Raw genomic sequence first — 13,692 nt, 5'->3', positions numbered from 1 at the left:
GTATGGACGGACCCATGAGAGAGGTGGAGGTCAATGTCTAGGAAGGTGGCACATCAAGCTGAGGAAGACCAGGTGAATCAAATGGGAAAGAAGGTTTTGAGCCTGTGAAGGAATTAGCATAGGGTTCCTTGGTCCTGGGTCCAAATTATGAAGATATCATTTATGAACCTGAATCAGACAAGGGGTTGGCAATTTTAAGAAGTTAATAAGATTTCGTCTGGATGATCCATAAACAGATTAGCATAGGGGGTACCATGCCAGTGCCCATGGCTGTGCTGCTGATTTATTTATACAAGGTCTGACAAGTTTAAGTGCAGATACATCCACTGATGAATGAGAATGGTGTACTGAACAACATTACATCAGCATTTGTATCATTTGCATACTAATAATTACAACTATTACAGTCACACATTTTTAGGTTGTGTAGTACCTCCAAGTACATGTGTCACAAGCAAGACATTAATGATCATTTTCCTCTGGGAAGCAGGTCAGGTACTGAAATGTCTACTTATGGATGCAAGACAGATGGTCTATACTGACAGGTGCAGTCCACATTTTGGATCCGTTACAATCATGCAGAAAACATTAGGTCCTATAGTTTTTAATGTATTTGTGGGAAGACTGGTTAATGCAAAGAAAAACAACCAAGACATTGATGTGAGTACATACTAAGGCATCACATATAAAATATCTGCACTTATACCCATTACATACCATATATCTGCCCCTCAAAGGACAAGTAGTTATGTGTGAGGATGCAATTAGTTAGAGGTTTCAGGAATGAGGTGGTGAATTTGGAGTTGAAAGGATGCTGGAGTGGTAGTGTTTGACAGCAACAAGGCCACAAGCATGAGGGTTATTGGTGTACTGGAGGTGGCATCAACAGTGATGAATAGTGGTCCAGGTAATAATGGGGTGAGGATGGCAAAAGTTGGTGAAGGACATGGTTTGTATTTTTAATACAAGAGGCTAGGTACAGGCAATTGGTTGGAAGTGTCTGTCAATAAGAACAGATATTCTTTCAATGGGAACATAGCAACCAATTACAATGGGGCATCCAGGATTGTTAGGGTTATTGGTTTTGGGTGGAAGCATGCACAGGTCATTGGAGTGAAGAGGGAGATGGATTTGGGGGAAAGGTTTTAGGATGGGCCCAAGGATTTGAATGGTAATTCAAGGTTATGTTGGACTTCTGGGATAGGGTAATTAGGGCTTGGCTTGCAAAGGAAGGAGTCAGACAGCTGGTGGATGCCTTCCATTATGTAATCACTGTGATCTATCATGATGGTGATGAAGCTCTTGTCTGCAGGGAGGATGACTAAATCAGGGTCTGTCTTGAGGTTGTGGATGGCTGTTCATTCTTTGATTGAGAGGTTTGTGTTCTTGGGAGGGGACCTTTGGAAAGCTGGAGAGGTCATGTAGGAGGTGAGGAATAAGATAACCAGATAATATTCTGTCAGAGGTTTCCATACTATTTTTGTAAGTTAAAATAGACCAGTTGCTCAGAATGATGAAGAGCTATATTCTGTTGGACACTGTTGGTGCATAGTAATTTTGTTTGTGAGAGAAATTAATGAAGGAGATACTACTACTCACAGAAAGGAGAACCTTATATTATTTACAGTACTGGTAATTATTGTGAGAGTAAGAACTGAACATAATTATGATACAATAAAATACCTGTGCCAATTGTCCAAATTTAGATTTCTGTTCTAGTGATATGGAGGAGCTGTCTCTGAATAAGTCTGCTACAAATTTGCGCATGAATTCAACAGATTCAGCCAAAATTTCATCAGACTGACTTTCATAGCTTAGGCTGGAGGCCCAAGATTGTACTGAACCTTCAGACCCTGAAAGATAAAAAATGCTGTTTCATTTATCAGAATAAATTACTTTGTATTCAATATAATGTATAATTAAAATATATGTCCCCTTTCTTTGTCTAAAACAGTAATCAGCGCATTTTACAATTCAGCGCCTTATATATCTGGCTTACATAGATAAGAATCAATTTAAATGATGGATTAATATTCATATATGTTATTGAAAATACACTACTGGCCCTTAAAACTGGAGCATCATGAAAATGTTATGTAACAAATACCAAATTGAAATGGTGTGTTCTATATGCTTGGATATTCAAATGATCAGATTTCAGCACAGCCACACAAAGCAAGTAGGAGTAATTCCATCCATATTTGGTATATAAAAAAAAATTATGCAGTGGGTTTCTCATTCAGAAATTGCATTTGAATCTTGATTATTTTATGTAAAGCTTGAGCTTTCAACAGTGGGTAGCAAGAAGGTGCATTAAACATCCATGTAGGCATGTGCTGTGATATTTCCATGCAAAACAACAAGGGGTGTAAGCCCCTCCATGAAAAACATGACCACACCACAACACCACCACCTCCAAATTTTACTGTTGGCACTACACACACTGGCAGATGACGTTCACCAGGCATTCGCCATACCAACACTCTGCCATCGGATTGCCACATTGAGTACCATGATTTGTCAACCCACACAATGTTTTTCCACTGTTCAATCATCCAATGTTTACACTCCTTACACCAAATGAGGCATTGTTTGGCATTTACTGACATGATGTGTGGCTTACGAGCAAGCGCTTGACCATGAAATCCAAGTTTTCTCACCTCCCGCCTAACTGTGATAGTAATTGCAGTGGATCCTGATGCAGTCTGCAATTCCTGTGTGATGGTCTGGATAGAAGTCTACCTATTACACATTACAACCCTCTTCAACTGTCGGTGGTCTCTGTCAGTCAACAGATGAAGTTGCCCTGTACGCTTTTGTGCTGTACATGTCCCTTCACATTTCCACATCATTATCACATCAGAAACAGTAGACTGGGTATGTTTAGAAGTGCGGAAATCTCATGTGCAGATGTATGATGCAAGTGACACCCAATCACCTGACCACGTTCGAAGTCCATGAGTTGCGCAGAGCACCCCATTCTGCTCTGTCACGATGTCTAATGACTACTGAGGCCACTGTATGGAGTACCTGGCAGTAGGTGGCAGTATAATATACCTAATATGAGAAATGTATGTTTTGGGGGGATGTCTGGATACTTTTGATCACATAGTGTATGTCTTGTGTCTAAACAGTAAACATCTAGTACTATGTATTGGAATATAACGCTGATGTGTCATTATTGGGGTCTACTGTACTGCAATATCATTGCTTGTGTTAAGATCCCATGACTGTCAAGTGAATATGAAATTGATGGCTTCAGGAGGTCATACTTAGTGTCATGCAGTATCTCTGGAGCCCTGCCTGGCTAGTGCTCAAGAGGTCCAATTACAACAAGACAAGTGTGATGATGTCTGGAGCACCACTGACTCTCAGCAAGGTGGCCATTATTGTGGTTTCTCTTGACATGGCAGCAGAGAGCACTACAGCAACAGTGGCATGCCTCAACTACAACAATGGGCACAGGTGTAACATCTAGCTGTTTTTTTCATATAAATGCCACATATGTGTACAGCATCAAAGTAAAAATATTCTTGTCTAGAAGCTCTCACATTGTCAGACTTCATATGTCATCATCATAGGGGTCCAGAACATAGTGTAATGGTGTGGGGTGTCATGGGATACACATCACGATCACCTCTGGTTTGCAAAGTCGGTAATTTGGATGGCAGCCATTGCCACTCTGATGTGTTAAGGCATTGGTTGTGCCATCTCTTTGAGATCTCTATGACATTATCTTTCAACAAGATAATGCAAGACTGAATGCTGTCCTTGCTATTCTAAGATACCTCAATATAGAGTGTGTTTGACTGTTGTTCCGGCCAACACTTTGTCCAGATTTTGCACCCACTGAAAACATCTGGAAATGGGTCACTGAGAATAGCATCCCACCACTCATCAGCTACTTTATTAAATACTCAGGCACAGTTTTGAAGCGGGACAAAATGACGTACCCGTATTTGTCATTCGTGATCAGTTCAACTTGATGCCAAACCACATTCATGACATCGTTGATGTCGAAGGAAGCAGCTCTGCATTGTAAATTTTTCACCATGTATACCCCCAGACTATTTGCAGTTCCTTCTCAGTGTTCCAATTTTAATGGCCAACAAAGTAATTGTCGTGTAATTAAAAAAAAAGCCTATTGTGTAAAGCTAAATTACCACTTACAGGAAAGAAATACCCAATGCTTCAGCAGTTCAGCACAATGAAGACTTAAATATAGCTATGTATATGTGTGTGGACAAAAATAATTGAAAAAAAATATATATTAAGTGCTTAGATGTGGAGTATCACAATGCAGAAATGTGTCAAGTATAATATTATAAAGATAAATAAAATAAATAGATGCATTAAAAATAACCACCAATGGTTGCAACATCTTCAGAATCATGTGCAAAAGATAATGGAATTTCTTTTCCCAGGGAAGACAGAAGAAATGTGTGCAGCCATTTTAAATTTACAGGTAGTTAATGAACAATCTGATCCAATAGGAGACACAGCTACATGTCTAGCATCCAACTTTATCTTCACCTTTACTTACAACTTACTGCTCTGTCACATGTTTGGTCCATTTTTTGCATGTAGATGTTTGTTTGAATACATTCCAGAAAAATGGCATTGCAGGGTTATAGAAATGCTATACATTTTACCATGTGCAATAAGCAAAGACCATGAACCATACAAAATCAACTGAAAATTCATGTTTTTCACAGACAAGCAAATGTAAGACCTAAAATTAACATATAAGACTGTACAGAACAAGCAAAAATGATGGAAGTGTAGATCAGACTGAAGCATGCAAAAAAGCTTCAAACAGAAGAATGTAATGTTAAGAGGATGTAAATGAAGAAATGGGAAAAAGAAAGAATTGTAAACATTTGGAGTGAGTTGCTCAAATGAAAACAAAGATAACAACAAAAATTGCATGTCACAATATGCTTACTGAGTGTTCAGCTTCTTCTTAGACCTGCTTGTGGCTTTATTAGCTCTTACAAAGAGCAAATAAATTATCCTGATCTTTTCAGATGAAGAACAAGACATCTCTCGAGAAGTAGCCAATTTGTGAGACATGTTTATGTATTTCAAAAACCTAATTGAGCACCAAGAACATTATGACCAGTGCAACTCAGCTAGGTACTCACACCGACTCCTTTTCACTGAAACAAGTATTTAAAAAAAATGGTTCAAATGGCTCTAAGCCCTATGGGACTTAACATCTGAGGTCATCAGTCCCCTAGACTTAGAACTACTTAAACCTAACTAACCTAAGGACATCACACACATCCGTGCCCGTGGCAGGATTTGAACCTGCGACCGTAGCAGCAGCGCGGTTCCAGACTGAAGCGCCTAGAACCGCTCGGGCACAACGGCCGGCAGTATTTTAAAAGTCTTTAAAGATGTCTATAAACAAGTCACAACATTCCCATATATTGGGAGCAAGTGTTCACTGAAATCCACACTTTTGACCCATGAGGTGTATGATTTTCTTCATACCTGAAAAATTTGAAGGGCATAACATCAAATCAATTTCATCACTGTCTGTTTCAGAACCACAGAAACACAGTGCTGTACCTCTGACAAATACTACACCTAGAGAGGAACATACATCATGAATAGATGCACATAATACTACCATAGACCATACCTTTTTTGGTATCTTTTGTAACAACCAGATGTACCCTCAGTATAAAACTGTCGTCAACTCTTCTGTACTGATTGGTGACATATCACTAGTAGTGATTCTTACACAAGCTATTACATTCTCTGGGTCATGGGGTTCTGGGTTTGATTCCCACCTGGGTTGGGTATTTTCTCTGCCCAGGGAATGGGTGTTTGTGTTGTCCTTGTCATTTCATCATCATTCGTGAAAGTGTCTAGACTGGACTGTGTAAAGAGTGGGACTCTGTACAGACACTGATGACCACACAGTTGAGCACCACACAAACCAAACATTATCATCATCATCGTCATCTTACATGAGTTTGTTTGGTAACTCTTACTTTATAAGTGACCGATCATTTCGGCAATCAGAATGTAGGAATGTTGGTTTACTTTGCCAACTTCCTCTCAGTTACAGACAGAGCAAGTTTTGTGTCAATTCTATGCTTACCTTGAGATATATGTTGTACAAAAACAAGCAGTAAAGTTTATATATGTCAAACATTTCAAGTCCCCTAAAGATGGCTAGTCAAACAATAAGGCATAATCTAACAACAGACTTCTTCTCTTATGAAGTTTGGTACTATCATTTGACCATAATTTCAAAACAGTAGCGTTTATAAACACAACCTCTGGATCATAACTGACCTTCAGTATCTACAACATAATGCAACAGTAAGAAAAGACACAATTAATGCAGCCATACAAATATTTAAGTACCACACTATCTGTCAACATGTAGCTACTTTTTTCATAAGCAAATGTATTGATTTTGAAAAACCAGGTGGCACATTCCACATCCTAATAAGACATCATTAACAAAGATAAAAAGTTAGTTTAAACTTTCGTCTTCAGAATTGAAATAGGTTCAAATCACTGGTAAGCCAATGCCAATATAAGAATCAGAGGGCAGTGTCCTTTGATACAGAGTCAATAAAACAGAGTGACATTTCTAACAGTATATGATGCATGTGATGAAAACTGCACATTGTTTGTAGTATGTGCGAGAAAAGCCACCCACCAAACTGATACAAAGGTTTTTTTTGTGCATCTGATAACTGACTTTTTATCTTTGTTGAAATATTCTGCAGCTGCTGATCTACAACTTTGAACAAAATTATAGATTTCATTAATATCATCCATGCAACTTGACCTAAATTAACTAAGCAGGTTCTATCTAACTGACAGCACATCTTCACACAAATATGGATGTTATGCAACAGGAAGCATATTTCATTCAAGTAGGCAAATCATGTACACTCTTCCCTTTTCCAATTATAAGCTGCCCCCATCATTTCAGATGTTGGCATGTCTTTATTGTTTCTACTTCAAGGATATCATGATCTCAAACGGACCTTGCATCCAATTGATGTACATGATCAAATGTAGCACACCATTAAAGACAGAGCCTCAGGTCAGTTGGAGAAAGACAGGGGATATAAGCTTCCTTGAGATGTTTGAGAAAGTACCGCAGCATTCACTGAACATAATTTGGGAAAACCACTAAAAATCAAAATCAGACTGATTGGATGAGGACCTGAATACTGCTTCTTAACAAATCCAGTTCCCTGAACAATGTATTGCTATCTCACAGACTCCCCATTTAAACAACATACTCACTCTTGACTCAAGAAGCAAAATGCAGCTAAACTATTGATCTAACAGTGATATGCTCGGTTAAATTGGTGGATACAATTTTGATGACACAGAACTTTTAGCATGTTTTCAATATCCTTTACCTGATCTGATCCAGTACTTTTTGCCATCATGGTCAGAATCTATGCTCGTACTGGGTCCATAGCCATCACCATCACTTGCTGAACCACTGCTTGGTGCCTCTGTGAAATTCAGAATGAAGATAATATATTAGAACACATGCAGGCTGCATCAGTTATTTTAAAAATATTACACATTCAAATGTAAAATTTTGTTTGTGAGGTTGTAACTGCTGTCCTCATAGTGTTTTCCAAAAGGTACTGTGGACAACACCAATTTCACATGCAACTGACTGAGTGCTGTGATTTTTGGAACTTCTCCTGGCATAATTCCTGATGAAATAGTTCAGATCTCGGTGATCAAGTGAACAACAGTTCAACAAGTTACCATGTTGCTATCATCAGGGATGTGATGAAAAGTTTGCATAAGAAGTGGTGTAGGGCTTGTGTCTTGTCCCCCACTCTGACCTGGCTCTCTCTCTGCAGTTTGCATCCAGGTGACGGGATGGGGCCAGCATCTTCCTCCTCCCATCAAAACATTGCTCTGTATGGGGTTTGCACTTAGAGATGCACATAATGATGGCAACTTGATTGCTTACTGAAATATTCTGCCTCTTGGACAATGATGTCCAGCTGTTCACCCGTGAACTATTTTGTCATGACTGATTTCTAATTCCACATGAGAAAGCTCTTGCTCTTATAAGTTGCAAGTCAAAATAAATTGTTACCTTTCTCAGTTATTGTATTGTCGTACCAGTTGCTTCATTTCCCTCAAACACTGGAACATTATTGGAAACATAGTGTGTGTCAGATGCTTCCTGCATGGGTACTCTGCCTGATGTAACATGTCACAGTCAGCACAGTTTCAGTTTGCTTGTCCGCATGAAAATCATGCTGTTAGTTCTGTAATAGGACACAATGCCATATGGCTAGGGGTGAGAGACTTCAGCTTGTGAATACAAACTGCAGCCTTACAGACCTTTGTATCAAGACCAACCATGTCAGTACACTTAACACTCAATATGCAGTGCATTAGTGAAATTTCCTGGGCTCATTCCTAATTATGTACACTACTCTGTTGGTCAGGCTTGTCTATCCCATGATGTTACAACCATATACATAATAAAGCAAATTGTTACATTGTTCAAACAATGAACAATACATAAATTCTTGCATTCTGTGGCAGAATTATCTCACAACACACTTGGTTTTATAGCTCTCAACTTGGTTGTTACAACCCAAAATTTCTTATTTCCAAGTGTTACACTTTAACTCCTGCATCAACTAAGAAAGCTTTTATCAATATTATAGACACACCCTTTATAAGGATGAGTAATTAGGTCACACCAACAGTTAAGCTTGGCACAGCATCCATTACGAATGAGATAGCCACATGATTGTATACTGCTTGCATTTTGGAATTAAGAGTGATATAAATGTTTCCACAGGCATTATCTGTATTGTTTGTTTGAAAACATAGAGAGACTCCACTGCCATTAGTGTTCTTGTACCCTACTAGAAGACAATGTTTTTGCTTTGATCAGTGCTTCTCTTTTTGTCCTTTCACTGCAGCACTTATGCATCAAGGAAAAAAACAGACATTAGTTAAAAGGGAGCTAAGTGCTACTGCCAGATGCAATATACTGATCAAGGCAGCCAAGAACTATATCAGGTTATAGCCAATATTAGTGTTTACATACAGCACTAGTGATGACTTAAAGTTTTTTTTTTTTTTTTTTTTTTTTTTTTTTTTTTTTTTTTTTTTTTTTAAAAAAAACAAAGAGGTAGAGGGGCTGGCCAGTACTTACCTCAGCTCAGTACAGCCGATAGATACACAAAACAGAACAGAGAAAAAGAAAATTTATTCAATTTTATTGTTGAAATATGATAGGAAATCCTTCCCATAGACTGAAACAATCAGGGCCAGATTCACAGATGGCAGTGTCCTGGGCAAGAGACTTTTTGATCCTCTCCACCCATTCCATCCCTCCATCTTGTGTTTATTTTTGACTTCCTGCATTTTTAGTTTTCTTATTTTTTTAACTCAAAATTAAGATTCCATTTAAGAAAAATTAAAATAATGGAATAACTTAAAAGAAATGTATCAGGAACTCTACACTTAACCCATATCTGCCCACAGGATGAACAAACAGCCCTCTGCAACCTGACAAGGTCTCCTGGGTAGCAGTCTGAGCTGCACAACACATGTGGTAGAGAGCAGCATTGAGCATCTGGTAGGCACCTACAGCAACAGAAGAGGAAAATGAATATAGGGGCCACAGCTGTAAGCTGCCTAATTTCCTATGTCAGGCAATTGATGGAAATGGACCCAAGCTAAAGATTCTTGCAGTGAATGCGTATATGAGTAATTTCAAGTAATAGCTTTTAGTACAGGTTTGTACACATTCATTTTTGGAAAAACGTTTGCAACTGAGTGCTTATAGATGTAAGTATTTCATGTGTATTATATTATTTTTTAGTCAAATTTTTGTTATGTTAAATTATAAACATGGTTTATGTGGTGTCACCGCCAGACACCACACTTGCTAGGTGGTAGCCTTTAAATCGGCCACGGTCCATTAGTACACGTCGGACCCGCGTGTCGCCACTGTCAGTGATTGCAGACCGAGCGCCACCACACGGCAGGTCTAGAGAGACTTCCTAGCACTCGCCCCAGTTGTACAGCCGACTTTGCTAGCGATGCTACACTGATAAATACGCTCTCATTTGCCGAGACGATAGTTAGCATAGCCTTCAGATACGTCATTTGCTACGACCTAGCAAGGTGCCATTATCAATAGATATTTAACTTGTGATGCCTGTACCGTCAGACCGATGTACACCACTTATGGATTAAAGTTAAGTATTACATCAACTACGTACTTTATTTGCTACTATTAATTCCCTTAACTGTTCCAGATCTCGCGCCAGCCTGCGTGAGCTTAAGCGCGTGCCTTTCGGCTTCCTCTAATAGTGACTTGGCTGTCTTGCCAAGTCACAACAGTTTAGAGATATGCATACAGATTTATCTTATAGAATTTTTCTACTACAGATCAACTGAAATATTTTTGTGGGTTGGTATGACATCTTGGGCATATATTGTGCTTGAAGTTCTTATTATTTTCTTTTTGAGGTCATGATGCATGCTTAACTATGAATGAAGTTTTACATGGGCCCACCTTATGGAGGTACAGCAGACAGTGACTCTAGGAAAGAGGATTGTGACAGCATAAATGCGCTGAACTGAAATCAGTTACTCTCTCCAGGCAAGATGGTAGTACTGCAATGCAAAAACAGGGTTGATGAGGCCACCATTAGTGAGGTCAGCTCTACTAGTTCTTCTCAAATCTGTGAGCCAATTCCAAAGACATCTGAAACCAGTTCACGCAGGGCATGGTGGTGGCACCATGCAATATGGCCGCGAGTGTAGAAGTGTATAATCCTAAGACGAGAAAAAGTTACAGTTATGTACTAAAAAAGGGAGTGTGCGAGAATTGTAACGTCGAAATAACAAATTTAAGAGAACGAGTTTCAGGTCTACAATTCTTAATCAACACTTTAAGAAGCGAAATCACCACACTCAAGAATGAAAATCGGGAACTACGGTCGAAGAACAAATCATCCGAAGTGGCACCTGACGAAAGGCACAAATCGTCCGAGTGGACAGAAGTGAGACACAAAGGTAGGACTTTAGCTGGAAAAATGAAAACGAACTTTGCAACAGCAGTTACATTTACGGATAAAAACAAATACGGTGTTCTGCAGTCCAGTGATGGAGTTAAAGACAGTGTAAATTATCCAGACCATTCAAAAGACAATGCGTTGAAAACGAATGGTCACTCTGGGAAAAATGTTGATAAACGGGAAACAACAGGTAAAAAGAACAGTGTGCTTTTTCTAACAGATAGCCATGGTAGGAATTTATCAAATATGTTTCCAGAAATAAATCGAGACTTAGCAGTGACCAGTGTTGTTAAACCTGGAGCGGGAACTAAACACGTTTTAGACGCTTGCATTCAAACAAAATCCACGCAAGAAAATGACTTTGTCGTTTGCATAACGGGATCAAATGATGTTGCGAAAAATGAAGCAGATGTCTGCGTAAAAGTGCTTCAGAGCTTTCTAGAAAAAAATAAATCAAGGAATACAGTTGTTGCTACAGTGCCTCATAGGCACGATCTAATCTATAGTTCGTGCGTTAATAAAGAAATTCGAAGAACGAATATTAAAATAAAGAAACTGTGCTCTGAATACGCCAATTGTGCTGTGGTCGATATAAGTAAACTTAAGCGTAACCTTCACACCAGACACTGGCGCCACCTAAACTATGAAGGGAGAAAGTTTGTTTGCGATCGTGTCAATGAAATAATTAAAGAAAGACTCACACGGAATAAAACGATCTACGAAAGTAGCGGTTTGAGTAATACCTGGAATGTACGTCATTTTTTAGTATAAAAGTCTGTGAATCGGCGGGTAATAAACCTCCTGTACTTGAACTAGCTGCTAAAAGCGACATTCGAATGAGAGAGTGTTCTCAGACAATAAACAATAAAGATAAATCTGTTACTGTGATGCAAACGAACATTCGCTGCATTAGGAACAAAGTATTACAATTAGAACATTTGTGCAGTATTGAAAACGTTGATGTTGTTTGTATCTCAGAACATTGGCTGACAGACGATCAAGTACAATATTTTGTTCCTCAGGGGTATGCTGTTGGAGACATTATGTGTAGAAGTGAAAGAAAGAATGGAGGTGCCCTAATATTTGTTAAAGATAGTATAATGTTTACTAAAATAGATGTTAGCTCTTACTGTGCAGAACTAGATGGAGAATTTAGCTGTATAAGACTAAACGTAGAGAATACCATAATTGTTAGCTTATATAGATCACCAGGAGGAAATGTAAATACATTTTTCGAAAGATTTGAGCTGCTTATGAGGAAAATACTAAAATCTAACATAAAACTAATTATCTGTGGTGATTTCAACATTGAAATGGCCAACAGTGATGAACATGTTACTAGAACGTTTTTTAATATCTTAAGATCACTAAATTTACAATGTACAAATTACACACCAACACGGGATAAGGCGTGCTTAGATAATATTATAGTAAATTTTTCTAGAGATATGTACGACGTCAGACTTGCCAGTGGACCCCTAGCTGATCATGAACCATTGATTTTAACATTCTCCTGTGATCAGTTGCCTAAATCAGACAAATCAGTCAGAATCAAGTCTAATGCCACATGGGTAAGAGGGCAGAAAGATGAATATATTAATTTATTTATTGACAGAATATCTTATGTTAACTGGGACTTTGTATACAACACACAACCTGGAAAGGGTGCTCGTGAAATGGTGTTTAACAAATTCCTGGAAATACTCATAGAGTTATGGTACTCCTGCTCACCATTAATCAAAAGTAGCCCTAAACATAAACAGAAAAACAAACAGCTAAAATGGTATACAGATGAGCTAGCTCTCACTAGGGAGGAGATGCTCAAACTGTACAGAATATATAAAAATTCTTGTAAAGAAGGACCTGAGCTAGATAATACTTCTTATAGAGCTTATCTAAAATGTAAAAAAATCTACAAAGACAAACTGTCCTTGGCCAAAAAACAAGCATGTGAACATTACATTGAAAGTGCTCCCAACAAATGTAAAGCAGCATGGGATATCATCAACCAATATAATTCACAAACCCATACACAAGATGCAATGCTGGTCCCAGAAGAAGTAAATAATTACTTCCTAACCTCAGTGAGTGAGCTGAAAAACAAAATCAAACAAAATGGCACTTGTGCACTAGATCATCTTTGTGCTGTGCCCCATAGTATGAATACTTTCCACTGGAATGTTGTCACCCCAGAGGATATTGTAAAAGCTGTGGCAAGGTTCACCAACTACAAAAGCATGGATTGTTATTGGTTTTCTAATTATCTAATGAAAAAAATAATACACCTTATCTGTCAACCTCTTTCTTTTATTTTTAATATTTGTTTAGAATCTGGAGTTTTCCCAGATGCACTCAAAACTGCTAAAGTAATACCGGTCTTTAAAAAGGGAGATAAGCATCTGCCCCAAAACTATCGACCAGTTTCTATTGTCCCAATTTTTTCAAAAGTTTTTGAATATGTAATGTACAGTCAACTAAATAACTATTTTGATAAGCATGATCTCCTCTCCAACAGACAATTTGCATATCAGCATGGTAAAAACACCACTACTGCTGTCACTGAAGTTGTTAACCAGGTGTTAACTGCATTCGAAAATAAGGATCTAGTGTCAGTCGTACTGTGCGATCTTAG

General features: G+C 38.4%; 1 protein-coding gene across 1 annotated transcript in view; it reads right to left on the bottom strand.

Moving 5' to 3' along the window:
• Positions 1-13,692, bottom strand: part of LOC124777965 (uncharacterized protein KIAA0513) — a 257,665-nt gene that overhangs the window by 79,096 nt on the left and 164,877 nt on the right. The window contains exons 4-5 of the mRNA XM_047253524.1: positions 7,401-7,499; positions 1,684-1,853 (exon numbers count right to left, since the gene is read on the bottom strand). Coding sequence (XP_047109480.1) covers positions 1,684-1,853; positions 7,401-7,499 — 269 coding nt within the window. The remainder of the gene's footprint in view (positions 1-1,683; positions 1,854-7,400; positions 7,500-13,692) is intronic.

The sequence above is a fragment of the Schistocerca piceifrons genome, chromosome 2 (genome assembly GCF_021461385.2).
Source record: "Schistocerca piceifrons isolate TAMUIC-IGC-003096 chromosome 2, iqSchPice1.1, whole genome shotgun sequence".
Classification (NCBI taxonomy): Eukaryota; Metazoa; Arthropoda; class Insecta; order Orthoptera; family Acrididae; genus Schistocerca; species Schistocerca piceifrons.
Note: the sequence above shows the minus strand (reverse complement) of the source record. Positions and strands in the feature narration are given on the sequence as shown.